Below are 19,310 nucleotides of genomic sequence, written 5' to 3'. Positions count from 1 at the left end.
GGTCTACTCTTCGTTGCGGTGCACGGGCTTCTCACTGTGGTGGCTGCTCTTGTTGCAGAGCACAGGCTCTAGGCACGCAGCCTTCAGTACTTCTGGCACGTGGGCTTCAGTAGTTGTGGCTCGTGGGCTCTAGAGCGCAGGCTCAGTAGTTGTGGCGCACGGGCTTAGTTGCTCCGCGGCATGTGGGATCTTCCCGGACCAGGGATCGAACCCGTGTCCCCTGCATTGGCAGGCAGATTCTTAACCACTGTGCCACCAGGGAAGCTCTGGAAACTGGTTTAACGGAACATCGGAAGCTACTCTAATGTCATCCTAGAGGTAGTACAGAAACAGCTCAGGAGATTATTCTATAAAACACCAGATAGGCCTGGGTCTTGGACATGCCAGAGATCATGAGAGAGAGAGATGCTGATGAGATGTCTCAGGATCCCAGAAGTGAGGGAGAGGTGAGAGGCCAAGAGCTGAGTGAATGTGGGTATTTGGAGTTGTTAGATCCTCAGCTCAGGTCCCCTGTGCCATTTCTTGGAGCCAGGTGATTACAACTCCAGCAGGAAAAACAGGAGAGAGGCTTGTGCATCAGGCAGAAAGAAGGGCAGGAGTAAGGCACCTACAGGAAAGAAAGAATGGTAAACTGCATACCGAGTTGAGAATACTGGCAGCCTGGTGAGCTTTCCCTCAGGCAAGAGATAGCAGCTACCTCTCTTGAGATGCTGAAGAGCCCAGAAGAAAAAACCTCTAGTTTCTGATATTTAGGGGATCTTCTTAAGGAAAGGTGAACTTTTTATCTGATCACCACACAGCGAGCCCACCAATGAGGAAGCACACTCCCTCCCACCCCTATGTGTGGTTTCCAGTGGGGTTTTATGACCTCATTCTTAAGTAAGAAGGGAGAGTCAAAGGTTTGCAAACATTTGATGAGAGCCTCCAGCATGATGAAATTTCAGAATATTAGGTAACCAAGGCACATAATCATGAAATTTCAGAATATTAGAGATAAAGAGATTATTCTATAAGTTTTTAGAAAGAAAAATTCCAGATCACAAAGGAATGGGAATCAAGATGGCATCCGAATTCTCAATGGCAACATTGGATGCTAGAAGATAAAAGAGCAATTTTTATGAACTTATGAATGAAACATTTCAACTTAGAATTCTACACTTGGTCAAACTCTTTAAAAAGTAAGAGTTGAATAAAGACATTTAAAATTTTACCTTCTGTACCCATTCTTGGGCTATTACTGGAACATATGCCATGGAAAATGAAGCAGCAAACCAAGAAAAAAGGCACAGGGCAGAGAAATGTGGTTCTTACTCTGGAGATGTCCCAGGATGACAACGGAGTAGCAGGTCCAGAGAGGAACTTATCTCCATTGGAAGAGAAGGACAGTGGACTTTGGAGGGGGTTGGGGGGTGGGGAATGGGATCGATTGATCATTTGGAAAATAAATGTGACAGTTATTTGATAGACATGTTGTAGAAAAAATATCAGGTTGGAAACATCAAAAACTGAGTAAACAGATAAAAGGTTTTTATAAGAAAGAAAACAACCATAGTTGCTCTATTGTGACTAGTATTTGCACAGTCACTGACTGCTTGCTATCCCTAAACTGTGAAAGAGATATATTGGATGAATGGTGGAAGATGAAACTAGATGGGGTTTGATAGAGTTAAGTCCTTATCTAAGGCAACAGGTGGACAAAACACACCATCTAAATTGATAAATCAAGGGATAGCTGTGTAAATTATTTAGAAATAGGAAGGTAATGACAGAATAGATGGCTAAAAGTGGAATTTGGTAGCCTCTAGACAGGAGGTTAAGAAGGCAAATGAGAGGTGGGTACTGCATTATCTTAAAGTATCATGTTATCTTTAAAAAGTAAGCGTGTGTGCTTATACTGTCTTTAAAAAGTAAGAAAAAATTTTGAAATTCATTTGTTGAGAATGAAACACAGAACAGCCAAACCTTGTCTCATAATGTAATTTCCAGGAAATACATGATCTATACAGGTTAAAATAGAAGTTATTTCATCTCTGTCAATGTAGTATTAATTCAAAATAAATCATGATAAGCTTTCCATGCCCTCTTTATTTCTACAATTCATATGCATGGGCTAGATTACTGTCGGAACTTCCACAGATACTCGTTGGAAGTAGTGGTTATAAATTACACGTTTGCAAATTCGTTGTTCCCAACCAGGAGAAACAAAACTGCAAAAAAAGTCAGTTTCATTCTGAATTGTTTCCGTAGCAACCATATTAAGCTGGAAGGATAAATTTCCTTTGTAATCGCTGCTTCTATTGAATTACAATGTAAATGTTGATGCTTGCCTGGAAACGTCAAATGACAACATGTTTATGGGAGGGATTCAGTGGTTTGCAGCTCTGGAATCCCAGGCTGCAGAGTTAAGATGGAAGTGGTGTGTCTGAGCCATATTAGGGTCTGTTCAACCAAATTTCTTCACCCCATCAAAACCATGCCACTCCCTATCCGTCTAGGTCATGAAAGGATGCTCACCTATTTGTAAATCTAGTAATCTACCGTATCTGTTACACATCGGGACACGAAAAGTGTTTGTTGTGGATAAGTATGTTAAAAATGCAATTACGTAACAGACTCGGCGATCTTTGTGTTTTTCTCCCCCTCTGAGCACAACGTACACTTCAGTCCCGTACTCTTCCGACACTGTCAAACCGTCTTCTTAATGTGGGTATTAAAAGCCTTGTGGTGGTGCGGTTGCATTTGATTCCGGTTGGCTTGGGATCCCCGAGTTCAGCTCTCCTTAGTCCTTCCGTTTGACCCACAATCCCTAGTGGTTGCAGGTGTTGCTTTTTTCCTGTTAACTTCTATCCCTCAATTCCCCCCCCCCCCCCGCCAAACCCCCCACTCCCCTTCCCAGGCCGGCCTCCGGGAAGAAGGGGAACGTAGCATGAAGTCTACTCGAAGCACTGACCCTCGGCTCCCACGGGCTGCCGCAGAGCTGCAAGCGTGCCGCCGCTGCTCTCAGGTAAACTTCGGAGTGAGTTACCTGCACTTGGAGAAGGGCCTTACCTGAGCGCGCCTCTGCCAATGGCAGCTCACCTGGGGGAGCCCCGCAGCCAATCACCGCGCAGCTCGTCCCTCGGGCTTGTACCCTTTAGTGAAAGAATTCAGCTCCTTGCGAGAAAGTTACCTGTGGCCGCCCAAGTCCGCCACTTTGTGCTCTGTGGCTGCCCACTGCCACGATCCGGGAGGACTCCGCGCCGCCCGGCCGCCTCCGAGCTCGGGCCCCATGTGAGGGGGCCCCCCCTTATCCCACCTTTCCGGCTAGGTGAGGGCGCGAGCGGGCGAGCGAGCGAGAGTGGTGAGGGGGGACGGAAAAGCAGAATTACCTGTAGCTCTTGTTCTGCCATCTCGGGCTCTCACACACCTTCACCTGCACAGACTTGAAAGTCCAGTTTCACCAGAGGCTGAGGCTCCAGGAAAAGGGGAGCGAGTTCATTGGATCAAACATGTCACAAGAGTCGGACAAGTAAGTGGATCACACGCGCCGGCTGCTGCTACTACCACTTTGGGCTGATGGCAACTGGTTTGTTATGTTTTTTGGTTTTTGGTTTTTTTTTTTTTTTAGGTTGCTATTGTTGGTTTTTTTTTTTTTTCTTCTTTCTTTTTTCTTTTTCTTTTTGGTGTATCCAGACTTTTCCAGATTATGTTTCTACCCTGGTTAAGGGGAGCCACCCTGCAAGAATATGAATGTTTAATACCCCCTTTGGGCCTTGATACTAAAAGTAGGTTTTCCTCTTTCCTTCCTCCCTTACGAATGATCTCAGACCCGGTCTCCCAGGACGAATCCTTGTATATTGGCAGAGGTTTTGGTAGAAGAGGGCGGGAGGCCTGTTATTCCCCCTCTCTTTTAGTTGCTCCCACCGCTTCAGGCTCCTAGGGCCATTTGGAAATTCAGCTGAGTTCCTTCGATTTGCCCAAAGGGCCTGCTGGAAAAAGCGGGTCTTGGCGGCTTTTGTGCGAGCGCAACAAAGAGCCTTTATCCTGCAGCAGAAACGGCCATCTTCCCGCACTGGGCCGGATGGTGTGCGTGTGCGCGCCCGCGTGTGCGCCCCCGACGGGAGGCGAGGCGCCGAGCGGCCCGGGTCTCGGGGGCAGCGGGGGCCGCCCCCACCCCCGTGCCCCCGCCCCCTCCCGCCCGCCCCCGAATGGCTTGGCCACCTTACGCAGGTGCGGGAGGACTGGGCCTTTCGGGAACGAGGGGGATTGATTTGAGGCCCGAGTTTGCGCCACGGTAAGGCGCTAAGGGGCGCCTGCAACTTATCGAGTCAGCCCCGCCCGGACAGCCTCCGCGGCCCCGCGAGCTCGCCGCCCCCCGAGGCCCGGCCGGTCCAGGCGCCCCGCTCCGGAGGCCGCCACCTCGGGCGTGGCTAGCGGGACGGGGCGAGTGCGCCGGGGCCTCCCTAGGCGACTCTCGCCTGAAAAGGCGGGGAGCCCGGCTTCCCGCGCCTCCTAAGGCCAGCCGGGGGGCGCGTCCGCCCCGTCCGGGACGGGAACTCTAGACGCGCCGGGGCTCGGCAGCCTGAGCCGCGGGGCGCCGGGCCCGGGTCCCGTCTCGTCCAGGCGGCCTCCCAGCAGGCCTGGCCCCCGCCTCCCGGCCGGCTTTGTGCTGCCAGGGGGAGGTGGGGCGGAGGGCGGGAGCGAGCGGGAGCCGGAGGTGGGTCCCGCGGCCCTGCCCGGGATTCGGTGGCGACGCTGCCTTCCCCCTCCTGGCGGGCGCGTCCTATCGGGAGTGCGTGGAGGCCGACTTTCCGCTTTTCCTGGTCGCTTTACCCCGGCGGTGCGGCCACCCCAAGGAGACCTTCCACAGGGCGTTTCCGCGGGGGGAGGGCCGGAGGCCGCGGGCTGCCAGCGCCTCTCCTGGAGAAGTGGCCTGGGACCCGTCCCAAATCGAGGGACCCTGAGGGGGGCAGCAGGAATGCCCTGTGGACCTGACCAGGGATGGAGGGGACCATCCTCAAAGTTAGGCCCCGGGTAGGGTTGGTGTAGCTAACGTCACAGGCTATCATACTTAAGAAAAACTACCAGATATTAGTACCACTTTACCCACTAATGAAAAATTAAGTGCGAGCTACACACCGGAGGGGAGGACCTAGTTACAGTACAAACACGGGCCGAGGTCGGGAGCAGGGAAAGTGTGGGTTTGAGTGTACCCCCGCTCCCACCCCCAATTGTCTCCGTAACCTTTAAGAACTCACTCCTCGAGTTTGAAAACTTCAGTAGCCAAAAGCCGAGATGGCAGCACGGTGTTTTTGGTTTGTTTTGATCTTCGTGTCAAAAATGGTTGCAAATCTAGTGACTATTGGATAAGGCTTACTGTAATTCCTTATTTAACACGATTAACATTCGGTTGCACCACTTCGTTTTGTGATACAACGGGACTCAAATGAATTTAGGATGAAAACAGATTGGCTTTTAACCGATTGTACTTGGCACCAATGAAGATAATTTATTTAGTATTGAAAATAAGTTCTAATATAGTCGATATTGTGTTAACTTTGGTGACGGATTGTAACTAGATTTATTGTGCGAATCGTTTCGTGACCTATATAGACATCAAATCACTATGTTGTACGCTTGAAAATAATATTTGAATGTGAATTATACTTCAATTAAAAATAAATTTAAAGAAAGAAAATAAGCAATAAAACTAGCAATCTAGTTCACTGCGATACATTACCTAATTTTTATGGGTAATAACTATCTAGAGTTATGTATACTTACATTTAATGAAAGTAACTTTTATCTAGTGATGCTTTCCAAGACTTCATTTCGTTTCCTGGGAAAAGTAATACTAACAATACCTCAAAGAGACTGTTGAACCCCATTTACGTCTCTTTGCCAAGACTATGGAGAAATGCTTGAAATTAATAAATGATTTTTGGATCATTTTTGCAGATTCTAGCCTAGTTCTTTAATGGCTGGCTGGCAGGGGTGGGCCCAGGTTTTATGAGCTTGAAGCTTATGCAATTGTGTTAGGTGGAGTAGGGGTGAGGGCTCTAAAAAAAAAAAAAAAAACCCATGTGAGCCTGTTTCTGGAGCTTCCTGCCAGAGCAAACCGGAGTCCTGGAGCTTGAACTTTATCAACTTTTCGGTAAATCCCTGTAGGAGGCTTGTCTGTATTTTCTGGAACTAACCTAAAGGGATACACAAAGGACTTTTTTTTCTATAAACCCATCAAAGTATAGGTAAGCTTTTGGATAGCATACGAAGATAATTCCAGTTAGCAAGTCTGGACTGAAGTAGCATCATCTTTTTTATAGTCGTGAAGTTTTCAGATTGACACGATCTGCTTTTTATGTTCTGCAATGTTGATGCTATCGCTATTTAAAACAAAGTATTTTTAGGACAGTTTGTCTTTGTACATATTTAGAATTTTTCTACTCCCCCTTTCTAACATTTTATGGAGATTTATGATCTTTGTCAACAAGCATGTGTATTCTAGCCGCCCAATGATAGATTTAGAAACTCTTATTTTATTGCCAAAATATTCAGAATATATATATATATATATATATATATATGATTTATTTGAAACAGGTGTTTTTCATTACCTATATGTGTTTTCTGATTACCTACCATTTGCAACACATTCAGATAGGTATCATAGGAGAGTAAAAAGACGTATAAAGTGGGCCATGTCCTCAAGGGACTTACACTCTAGTGGAAGATGAAACAGGAACAGATATTACATAAATCCCCCTTCTCCCTACCCACCCCGCTTTTGCCTTAGGACGATTACCTTTAGTCATTCTGTGTGTTTTGTCTTAAGGAGTCCAGCCATTATTCTAGAAAGGAAAATGTCCAAAGTTATAGATACCTCATGTGGGTAGCGTTTCAAGTAATGGGATGAAATATTTTAATCTTTCTACTCTTTAGTTTTATAAGTGGATATGTTTCCATTTAGCTATATAATTTTTTTTTCTTTTTGTTTTTTTTTTTTGGCCATGCCATGCCGACCAGGGGTTGAACCCGGGCCACGGCAGTGAAAGCATGGAATCCTAACCATTGGACCACCAGGGAGTTCCCTATATTATCTTTTAATATCACCAATACTGAGTTAATCATATCTTCCTCAAAGCAATAAAAATACCCACTCATTTATTCAACAAATATATCTTGAGTGCCACTATAAACTGAGCGTTGATCCTGGCAATGAGATTCATTAGCAGATAGGACAAACTGCCGGCCATTGTGGTGCTACCATTGTAGTTCCAGGAAACAGTGACTCAATAAAGAAGGAAATACATAACAAGTTAGATGATGATAAATGCTACAAAGGGAAGCAAAGCAGGCTAAAGGGATTGAGAATAACGGGGAATTATTTTATATAAGGTGCTCAGGGATGGCCTCTCTGATGAGATGACCTTTGAGCAGAAACCTGAAGTGAGATCAAGCACTGAAGATACTAGGGATACGAGTGTTACAGGCAGATGGATGAGCAAGTGCAAAGACCCTGAGGTGGGAGAGTACTTAGCATATTCTAGGATCAGAAAGGAGCCCAGTGTGGGTGAATCAGAGACTTAGAGAGACAGTGGTCCCATTAAGTAAACTAAGATAATCAGTTCTCTACTTAATAGTCCAGACACTTGTACACTCAAAACCAGACAACACTATACTTATAAATACAGTAAATACAGAATCGGCTAATAGTGCCAGTCTTGTATCTTTCCCCAGGTATCACCAGCTTAATGGCTAAAGTCCAGTGTTCTCTTCCCTACAATGGATTAAATCTTGCACGCTTCTTAATTTAGAGGTGAAAAAAATGCACACATACTGGATGACCCCTGGGAATTAGAACTGAAGAAGAGGGACCAACATGGTGTTTGCTCTGACACTCATTCCTGTCTAAACCTCTTAATTTAACCTGCCACCCTTCCTGGCTATCTCAACCCTAAATTAGCCTCGAGTTCACCCTTTCTTTCTCTCACCCGCATTCAATTTCTGCAAACTTGTATCCATCAGAAAACAGACTGGGCCACTGTGTTTGGAAGTGAGACACTGCAAACAGTGTGCTTTGGTTAGTTTTGCATCTTCGGTGAAATAAACTAATATACAGGTAAAGTTAACTTACCTGAAAAATAAGAAAATGCTAGACAACAATATAGAAGTCTGGATTGATTGAAAAAAAAAAGGTTGAAGATAATTATGTATGTGCTTAGTAATAGGAATGTCCATAGGCATTCTTTAAATCACTGCAACACAAACTCATCTGATTACAAAAATATATCACCTGAGGCACTTGGTAAAGCTACACTCCCTGTGCCCCACCCCAGAGTTATGGAATCAGATTCTTCAGAGAGGGGCCAGGGCATCTGCATTGGGTTATTTAGCAAAATAATGCTTTAAGTGAGTACTTTACCTAATAAATTCAATTTATACATCCCTTCTCAGGTGTATATCCAGCATATAAGTGAAATGAAACCTGTAGGCTTTATGTTCATTATGCTACTTTTGGATGAGCAGCTTCTGATATCTTAACTAGGGTTTAAGAGTTCTTAGGCCTTCTCTCAATGTTGTTTACTTTTATTGTGTTGCTGAACTGTCCCTTCTGGAAGAATGGGATCCTTTTGACAAGTCATATTTCCAGAGCTGCTAAACACCTGATTTGGAGTGATGTCACCCATGTGGCCTTCTGCCAGGCCCAGAGTTAAAAGGTCAAACTCAGATTTTAGGCTGGATCCCACTCACTAGGGAGCTGGGTTGGAGTTAGAAGGCCACCCTTGTCCTTCCATAGTTTTACATTAGAAGATAAAACTAGTGTTCATTTTTCTAGGCACAGTTATTTCACTGAATTTAGATTCTATTTTGTAGCACAAAGTCAAAGATAACGAGTTCAATCTGATGCTGGTCCTTGGTGAAATATTTAATGGGATGATGGTTGCAGTTTCATCTCTAGGGCTAATGGTAGCTTTAAGTATTACCCTAATAAGATGGTACTAGGCTTTCTGTTGATCTGTAATTAGGTCCTGTTTTAAACCAACCGCAGAGACTAGGCCACCCAAATGGACCCAGTGCCATCTGATTTAAGGAGGATTAAAAGTAAGTGCTGGAGCAGTGATGAAGAGCTGTATCTAGCAATTTCTACTATACTCTGCAAAGTCAAACAGAGAATTTATACATATAGTCAAGTAAGTCAAACATACATAACATTTATACAACACCACCACCCAAGAACCCCAAGAAGTATTTGTTTGAAATCTATAGATAATTTAAACAAGATTATTATTTTGATGTTTGGTTATTGAATCTAGTTTTCTTTTAAAGACTTAGGTAACTCAAGCAAATGCTTTGGTTCCTCTCTGTGACTTTGATACAACCAGGCATACGTTTCAGGTTAAAAAATAAACAATTTGGTTAAATTGTATTTTTCCTCTTATTTTGTCCTCAGTCTGAAGCAACATTTTTTTCCCCTCTTTCCCTCCCTCCCTTCCCCCCTCCCTTCTTTTCCTCCTTGGTCTGTCTCCTGATGCCACTTTGCTGATTTTTTTCCCTCCCATATTACTTGGTAGGAATTGACACATGCACGTCTTCCATGCAGTGATATAAATATGAATCTGATTTCAGGTGTTCTTTTAGCCAGTGAACTTTGCTGTGTTCTCTTAGCATTTATAGCAACAGCAACCCATTCTTGTCACCTGAGCCAAGAGTTAAGATGATGGCAGCAAGTGATGGCACCTTATCTAATTCAAGTCAACTGAGCTTAACCTTGGAAAATGTTTACTTTTAAGTTCTTCTTAGTATAAGGCAAGCCTTGTCCTAAATTAGAGTCCTCACTCATGATCCCTGATACTCACTTCGGGGTGCAGGCACTCTCTTCCTTTTCAAAAGGTATTCAAGGATTCCTGCTCAATTATAAAAAGTGAGGTCTAGGCTGAAACAGGGTAGTGATTGGTTTGGCAAACTTGTCCAGGAAAAATTCCTTAGCGAGCCGCAACAGGCTGAATAGGAATTTCTGCTTTGGCCCAGGAGGATGGGTGGGTTGCTTAGTAACAGCAACATATACCTGGAAGTCCCTCAGACAGCTTCACAGGTCTTCAAACGGAAGCCTCCAAAATTCAGATTCACTCTACCCTCCACCTGCCCTGCATATTTCCATCCATTAGAGAAGTCCTGGCTCCTTGCTTCCATTTTATTTATCCATCTATCCATCCATCCATCCATCCATCCATCCATCCATCTATCCATCCATCCATCCATCCTCCATCACCAGAAAATTACATTTTATGCTGTAAGTCTTTTAATGGTCTGTGGTAGAAAGGACTGGGCTATAATGGGGTAAGTGGGGTAGAAGCAAGGAAGTACTTCTTTAGGGATCTACCCCCAACTTCCACCCCCATTTATACTGGGAAGGGAATTAAGTGTTTTAGCTTGATGTGTTCTGGTGAGTAGCAGGATTAAAGCAATATTATTTTTAAAAACAGCACATTTTGATTTGCTATATAAAATGCCCACCAAGCACACATTTTTAGAGCTCTGTGGAAAGTACTTAAAAAGCTGATACATTTCAGGGGATTTCGATGTACATTTTGAGAATCTGTCCGGGTTATGGAGATTGACCGAGCATTTGAATGGGCCTTCAGTGGAAAGCAGTCGCTGCCTGTGGCGATGAACAGCCTTATTTTACTTTGTAATGAACAGGGCAATGAACTTTGTGGGGAGCATTTTTAAAGTGATCTGACTTCACATTCACTCCCAAGGAAATGCTTCCTTTACAAGTGTGAATGCAGACAACCCCCCAGAGCAGAAAGGGAAGCAAGATGCGCCTGTTGCTTCTTATTTTGGCGCCAGCCTTCCGTCCAAATGCTGAATGTGCACGTATAACAAACACCCCAGGGCCAGAGTCTCTTTTCCAAGGTTTCTGAATTTAGATCGGGGTTTCAGAAAACGGGGAAAGGTTGAAGTGAAGGGGACAAGAATGGAGAAAAGAGAGGAAGAAAAAAGGAGGAGGGAGAAACTATGCTTTAGCCACCTTTGAGTTGCCAGCCTTTTCTCAGTAGCATGAGATTTGCCATGCTCCGGCTGCAGAGCTGGGCTCTAAGAGAGGATGACGTGTGCTGTTTATCCTCCTGGCGGATTGATTCTGATTTTAACTTGATGCCTTGAATCCTAGATCTAGGACGAGCCTTACAGATCATACAGAGTCTGGGAGTAACCAAGAGTAGGATTTGGAGCTAAAAGTTTGATTTGAGGAAAAAAGTGCCTTACATTCTTTCTTGTGTGTTGCATACTGGCGTTGTATGAATTGAAAATCTGAGGTTTTGATTAATTAAAAAAATATACTCCGTTTTTTTGGTAGGGAGATTGAGAACAGGGGAGGCATTGCCTATTTGCTTCTTAAGATATGAACGTGAGTATATGAAACACGTGGTTAAGGTTCCGACAGCATTTCTGTGAGTTAAGATGGCCTTTCCTTCCCACACTCACCCCAAATCATTGGTTTTAGTTCTCAGTTCAGTGAGCCTCAGAAAATAACTGCTTTCTGTACTTCTTGGATCTAACTTTTCAAAGCAGCAAGGAACAAAGGTAGCTTTTGCCTCTTCCCTGTATTGCCAATAAGATACTTAACATAAGATCAGAGGGTTTGTCTTTCATTATTTTTCACCTGTAAAATGAAGTTGAACTAAATGATCTCTGAGGATAATCACCTGCTCCAACATTCTGTGAGTCTCATTTTCTCCCTTCCAGTGGAGTCTGGGCTGGTGGCGGCTCACAGAATGATGATGTTAACAAGATAGGAGACTACAGGGCACAGTGGGACCTGCTTCTGCTCCCAGGCCCCCCTCAAATCATTTTATTTTAGCAAAATAAAAGGTGGTTTAAGATGACAAAGAAACAGACTTCTGGCCGGCGAGAGGAATTCAGAGGGCCACACGGAATTCAGCATGTAAGCGGTAAGATCAATGGTTTACTTAGTGGACCCCCTCACTGCCTCACTGGGCTGGTAGATAAAGGTACAAGAAAATCAGATAAAAAGGGCTGGCAGGTACTCTGAGAACCCCCTTCCAGAACAGCACCCAGGAAGTGGTTTACTCTGTGCAGGCTCGTGGAGTGAAGGAGAGGCAGTATTGGAATGGACGGAACATTGAATAAAATTTAGTAAAATGAAAACAGCAACAAATGGGCCTTCTCCTCTTGCCTCTTGCTGCCCTTTCCTCCCCCTTTTCCTCCTCCCTTCATCCTTCCCCTCCCATGCCCCACTTCCAGATTCCTCCTCGTCTTAATAAAACATTATTCAGGCACACCTACTGTCAACCAGTATTGCCAAGCCAATGGTTTAATAAGTGTTCAGAAAAGGTATTAAATAGTATAAGAATAAGAATAGCACCTGCAGTTTCACTTCGATTGTAAGACAATATACACAGGGAACCCTGCTCAATGTTATGTGGCAGCCTGGATGGGAAGGGAGTTTGGGGGAGAATGGATACACGTATATGTATGGCTGAGTCGCTTTGCTGTGCACCTGAAACTCTCACAACATTGTTAATCGGCTATACTCCAATATAACATAAAAAGTTAAAAAAAAAGACAATATATGATTTCACTCCAGGGCACACAAATGACTCTTCATGTAGGTCAGGAATAAAATCTCCTTCTCTGGTATCCTATTGTGTTGTAAGATTTAGAAGTCTCTGAAGTCCATTTTCTCTGAAGCCAGTGTTGGTACCAGGAAAAAATGGATTGAAGCCCCTGGAAGTTCTCAAGTGGAGGATTTTGATAGGTTAGAAGAGCCTTTAAGTACATTTTTGCTTCCTGTGCAGACCACGGTTTTTAGCTGCTTCGGAATCGTGGTGGCTACTTTTAAAACTATGTCTATCTTACATAGTTTTGAAAACATTTTAAAAAAGGACAAACGTCTCAATAGAAATATGGTCCACAAACATGAGTAGACAGTTCACAAAAGCTACAAGTGATTAATAGACATATAAAATAATATTCAGTTTATTAATAATCCAAGAAATACAGATTACAGAAGAGGGAAGCTCAAGGTTTCCCTGTCAAATTGGCCAAGATTAACAAAACTGGGTTTGGGTAAAATACATTTCTAGGAGGATTATACATTCTTACAAACTTTCTGGAAGACAGTTTAGCAAAACTGGTTGAAATGGGCCTACCTTCTGACACCTGAATTCCAGTTTTAGGGCTTTATCTTAAGGAAGTAATCAAGGATATTAATTGTAGGAATTTTTTTAAAGTGAAAAATCAGGAAAGCTCTAAGTGCCCAGATACAGAGGACTGGTTTAGTAAATCACAGTTCAGGGGTAAGCATTATAAATCAGATTATGGAAAAATATTTAATGACAGGAAAAATGTTCATGGTGTATTATGTTAGAAGGTTTTCAGGCATAGAAAATAAATAATAAACTATGATAATAAAACCACAGTAGGTTAACAGTGGTTTGCTCTCTGCATGGAGAAATTATAGATGCTTTTGTCTCTTATTTGTTCTTCTCTGTATTCTAGTTTGCTGAAGTGAGCTTGTACTGTTCTTGTAATTAGAAAAATTTTAAGGTTATTTAAAAAAAAATAGTCATTTGGCCATGGAGATATTTAAAAATAACACACACACACAGCTGAAATAAAATGGGAAAGCCTGCTTGCTTGCTTGTTCCTGGTAGAATTCAGCTGTTCCCTCCCTGCTGATAGAGGCATGTCACTCAGCTCTTCACTGCTGGTATGCCACGTGTGTCTTCTGCACTATGCCTCACTCACCTGTACACTTTTGGGTTAGTGTCTCAACAACGCTGTCTCTTTGGATTTGACCAATTATCAAGTGCACCAATTTTTCAAAATAGTACACCCAGGTGTGGGAGTTTCCAGCCTTTGTATAACTTGCAGCTGGGGGCGTGGGGGGAGGGGGCGGGGGGAGCGGTGGTGGTGACTAAGCAGAAGAGAAACCTTTTCATCCACTCAGTAGTCTGCATGCGCCTGCGCAGTTTACCTTAGAGAAAATTCTCTGGAGGCGGGGCTGCCTTCCATGCCATCTCTGACCTAACCTGAGTGGGTGCTCTTGGGAACGACTCGGTGGTAGGTCCAGTTGTATTTAATCTTTTTTCAGGAATAGGGAGAACGCGGAATATGACTTCCTTTAAAAACAAAAAGTAGTTGTAGGCACGGTTGAGTTTTTATTATTTTTTTTAAACAACAATTTATTTTTTCCGTAACATAGACTTGCTTTTCCCTGGAGGGCCAAGCGTGTGAGTCATGTACCTGCTTCTACAAGCTGGTACATAGATCATGCCAGACGCGAGATGGAGTCTGTTAGTTAAGCTGTGTGAGATTGCATCACTGAATTTCCTGCAGGCGTCTTTAATGGAAGCTTTGTCGCAAATGTGAAGTTATTTACTTATCAACCTATCCAAGGAGCATCCACCAGGGAACAGAAAGTACACGATGTGAACTTGGAGGGAGAACGTGGCCTCACAGAATCACTTAAGTTGCCAAAAATATGTCAGGGAAAAAACGGGGGAGGGGCGAGGTTTAAACAAAAAGGAAATGAACTTTGCTAATGTGAGCAAAACCAAAGCAACGTTAGGTTGTGGGAATCAACACAGAGTTTGTGATTATACTTTTTGGTTGTGGATTCAAAAGTGAAATTTGCAATTGTCCCCTTCTTTCCCATGCCTACCTGGCTTCCCCTCCCCCATACTTTCCTTCTCATTGTGCAGAAATTCATCAGATCTCAAATACTGTACCTTACATTTTCAAAAATCGTTATCGATTTTGGTCGTTCAAAGTCTAAATAAAGGTGCATATCCTTGTAGGGCTTGCGAGAAGGAGATTAGGAAGGGCTACATTTTGTCTTTTTATCCTGTGTTTATCCAATTTCAGTAAATAGCCTGAAAGGTGTGGTTTGTATTCAGCCACGCAGGACCACAAATTTGCTTTTTGAATTTGCCCACAAATCTTGGGACACAGTTCATTTATCACTCCTAGTATCCTGAAGTTGAATCGGCTGGCGGTTGTACCTGTTTCTCTTCTCTTTTCCTCATTTAAAAGACGCACATCCTTTTTTTGGGTTCCCGATCCTAATTTACAATAAAATACCTATGTGGTCAATACCCAGGGCATATTTAATTACAAGCTGGGAGTTTTTCTCTTGCAACATAACCTACGGTTGGCCAGGTGAACCAAATTGAACACGATATTCAGAGATTTTGTTGTTGTGCCAGATATTCCTGGAATATGGGAGAAATTGAAAATGTTTTTATGAATCTGAGATTTTATTGTATTTACTGTTTGATGGATTATTTTATAAATCACAGTTTTGAAGCATTTCTGAATGACCTACCTCACTGTTTTCAATGCTATGGTGGAGGCTGACTGTTGTTGCAGCTGTTTTATGGTGCAGTTTTGCACTTGCGGTGTGTTTTCTTTTTTAAGCACCATTTCTTGGGGAGGCCTTTTTTTCTGATTATGCAGATACTATAAGGCCATGAGAAAAAACTGGAAACTAGAGAAAGGTATATAGAAGAGAAGTCACTCACAATTCCAGGGCCCTGACACTTCATATATTTTCTTACAGTTATGAATGTGGTTATAAAAGTGTACAAATTATAATCTCACGTTTTTACATCATTCATGCCATTCTGCATTTTCTACTTAATGCTTTATTGTTGGCATTTTACTAGTCTCTTAAGTATACTTCTACATAGCATTTGAAGATGAAATCTACCACCTCCTATTTTTTATGTTTAGGTTGTTTTGCTTTTTCATTATTATAAATCATGCTTATATATAAATCTTTGTATCTCTGCTTATTACTTTAGAATAAGTTTTTGGAAGTATAAGAACAAAAGATAAATATTTGTAGGTTCTTGTTCATACTTTGAAAATGACTTCTAGATAGGTTGTAAAAATTTCTGTTTTCTCCCAACAGTGTTTGAGAGTGTCTTTCTCACATCTTGTCACCAGTCTATGAGATTTATAATTTTTTGGTCAATTTGAACAGCAAAAAAAGTGTATTTTTGTTTTAAATTGCAGTCTGATAATTAATGAGGTTAAACATTTTCTCAGATGTTTATTCGTCATTTAAGTTTCTTTTTTACCAAAGATCTTGTTTTTGCCTTGGCTACTACATACAGTTATTTTGTTGTGTCCTGGACGAGGGGACCTTGGGGTTGAGATCGAGCTAAGCTTCCCTCTGGCCTCTGCCCGGGGAAAAGGGCACCTTACAACATCTGTACAAATGTACCATATGGGTTAGAAGTAGTCTGTTCTTAATTTTCACTCTTTTTTTTTTTTTGAATTGGGATGCTGATATTTTTATTTTTGATTTGTGAGCGCTTTTTACACACCTAAAATTATTAACTGTCTCGTCAAAATTCTGGCTATAATTTCCTCAAGTTCTTGGTTACCATTTAGTTTCATGATTTAAAAAATATTCAGAGCTTTAGATATTTTTAAAAAATATTTTTAAAATATAAATTTATTTATTTATTTTTGGCTGCACTGGGTCTTGTTGCTGCGCATGGGCTTTCTCGAGTTGTGGCGAGCGGGGGCTACTCTTCCTTGCGGTGCGCGGGCTTCTCATTGCGGTGGCTTCTCTTGTTGCGGAGCACGGGCTCTAGGCGCGTGGGCTTCAGTAGTTGTGGCACACGTGCTTAGTTGTTCCGCGGCACATGGGATCTTCCCAGGCCAGGGCTCGAACCCGTGTCCCCTGGATTGGCAGGCGGATTCTTAACCACTACACCACCAGGGAAGTCCCAGAGCTTTAGATTTTTTGATGTCAAGTATATTGTTCTTATGCGTGAGAGTACTTTCATTACTTTCAAATGTGGAAAGTTTGAGATCAACCTTTGTGGACTTAACTCATTAAAATTTTTTCCTTTATTTTAGCCTTATTTTTAAGGTTATTTAAAAGGCCCTTTAAAGATGATTAATTCATACTTAATTGTAAAAACATTAGAGAATACAGCTACTTTCAAAACTACCACTCAAAGTTATTAACAGTAACACTGCTAACACTCTGACATCTGTATTTTTACTTTTTTCTATGCCTGTACATACAAATACACTATGTATACAGAGATGAGATAGTAATTTATATACTGTTTAGTAACTTATTTTTTAAGTTAATATTGATCATAGCTTTTCATGGTGGTAAATATTTTTAATAGCCCATAGTTTTACATTGAATTGAAATGTCCAGATTAATTTAACCAGTTCCCTATTGTACATTAAAATTTTTCATGTTTTTTACTATTAAAGTCAATATTTGCATGACTTACAGCTAAATCTTTACACACTTCTTAGTTTTGTCCTTGATATACATTCCAATGAATAGACATCCCTGATCAAAAGCCATCCTCTTTTTAAAGATATTTGGTTCATATTTCCAAATTGCCATCCAAAAATCCTCTCCTCATTAACACTCCCATCAACACTGTATCTGAGGGAGGATTTCACCTTCCTTCCTCAGCAATACATATTATCCTTTTTTAAAATTTTATTTTTACTTTTTTAATTTATATTTTATTCTATTTCATTTTAATTTTTTATTGGGGTATAGTTGTTTTACAATGTTGTGTTAGTTTCTGCTGTACAGCAAAGTGAATCAGCCATATGTATACATATATCCCCTCTTTTTTGGATTTCCTTCCCAATTAGGTCTTCACAGAGCACTAAGTAGAGTTCCCTGTGCTATACAGCAGGTTCTCATTAGTCATCTGTTTTATACATATTAGTGTATATATGTCAATCCCCATCTCCCAATTCATCCCACCCCACCTTCCCCCTCTTGGTGTCCATACATTTGTTCTCTACTTCTGTGTCTCTATTTTTGCCTTGCAAACAGGTTCATCTGTACCATTTTTCTAGATTCCACATATATGTGTTAATATATGATGTTTGTTTTTCTCTTTCTGACTTACTTCACTTTGTATGACAGTCTCTAGGTCCATCCACGTCTCTACAAATGACCCAATCTTGTGCCTTTTTATGGCTGAGTAATGTTCCAACAATGTATCTGAGAGAGGATTTAACCTTCCTTCTCCAGCAATTCATATTATCCTCTTTTTTCTTAATTTATTTTTCTAAATTGAAGTATAGTTGATTTACAATGTTGTGTTAGTTTCAGGTGTGCAGCAAAGTGATTCAGTTTTATATATATTCATATATATATATACACTTTTTTTCAGATTCTTTTCCCTTATAGGTTATTACAAAATATTGAGTATAGTTTCCTGGGCTATACAGTAGGTCCTTGTTCATTACCTATTTTATATATAGTAGTGTGTTTATGTTCTTTTTAGTCTTTGCCAATTTGATAGGGTGAAATGGTAACTTGTTTTGAATTGCATTTCTTTCCATTTACTCAAATTGTATTTTCTCAGGAGAACTTTGGTTTGTTTTCTTAATGTATGTATGTAGTATTTTGATATTTTAAAGCTCTTCTTAGGGTTTTATAGAGAGTTCAGCATTAGTAAAATGAGTTTATCAGCAAAAGGCCCAGCCGTGGTCTCTTCTCTTGGTACAAGTCATTGTGTCTGAGAACTGTCTCTAATTCACAGCTCCCATCCCTTGCCAATGAAAGCAGTGACCCAGGCCTTCACTCAGGCTCCTTAATCAGAGGCCATAAGTTCAGGGAACTTAGTCAAGGGTTAGGGAGCCCATGTCTCCAAGCTGACTAGTGATGACTAAGCTCAGGATGAATACGTTCAAACAACAAATGGGTGGTCACCGTACATACAAATCTCTTCCACTTCATGATTTATTGAGTGCCTACAGGCCAGGTACAGAGCTGGGCACCATGCCAAGCACAGAGACCACAAAGATTAGACAGACTACTAGATTAAGGTCTGAGGACCTTAAACAATATAATTAGAAAAAAACGCAATTTATTTTAAAAATGCACATTTACCTTTCATTCTTGAGGTAATTAGTTGTGGGAAAAGTGGAGGCAGGCAGGTCCAAAATCCTGTGAGTCTTCCAATTTTCTGCTTTATTTTGACTTGAAAAGATCTTCCACTGTTTCTCATCTCTCAGGTTTGATTAGGCTTGCATCCATTCCCCCTTTTTTTTTTTTTACTCTATTATTAGTGGTTAAGAAACAGTTTGGTTGTTTATCTAAACAGTACAGCTATTTAAAGTGGAGTCACTTTTCAGAGGTAAATCTCCAGGGCTCTGTAATTAAACTTTTATTCAAAACTTTTCTAGAGCTACGGGTGAAAACTTCTGTTTATGTTCTCTGTCATATGTATGTTGCTTGTAGCGTTAAAGGTAACGTCTGTGGGAACTGGGAATTCGTGGAAGTAATTTGGTACTTTTCT

At 41.8% G+C, this 19,310-nt stretch overlaps 1 protein-coding gene across 4 annotated transcripts in view; it reads left to right on the top strand.

Moving 5' to 3' along the window:
- Positions 1 to 3,160: 3,160 nt before the first annotated feature.
- The window catches only part of GRHL2 (grainyhead like transcription factor 2), a 164,146-nt gene continuing 147,996 nt past the window's right edge, over positions 3,161 to 19,310 (top strand). For 2 of the 4 annotated variants that reach the window (XM_029223040.1, XM_029223039.1), the window contains exon 1: positions 3,161 to 3,508. In XM_029223040.1, coding sequence (XP_029078873.1) covers positions 3,489 to 3,508 — 20 coding nt within the window. In that variant the 5' untranslated portion in view covers positions 3,161 to 3,488. Of the gene's footprint in view, positions 3,509 to 14,004; positions 14,068 to 19,310 lie in introns of those variants that run through there. The other 2 variants (XM_029223042.1, XM_029223041.1) reach the window with 2 other exon arrangements.

Source organism: Monodon monoceros, unplaced genomic scaffold, assembly GCF_005190385.1.
Source record: "Monodon monoceros isolate NGI ecotype Baffin Bay Population unplaced genomic scaffold, NGI_Narwhal_1 Super_Scaffold_14, whole genome shotgun sequence".
Classification (NCBI taxonomy): domain Eukaryota; kingdom Metazoa; phylum Chordata; class Mammalia; order Artiodactyla; family Monodontidae; genus Monodon; species Monodon monoceros.
Note: the sequence above shows the minus strand (reverse complement) of the source record. Positions and strands in the feature narration are given on the sequence as shown.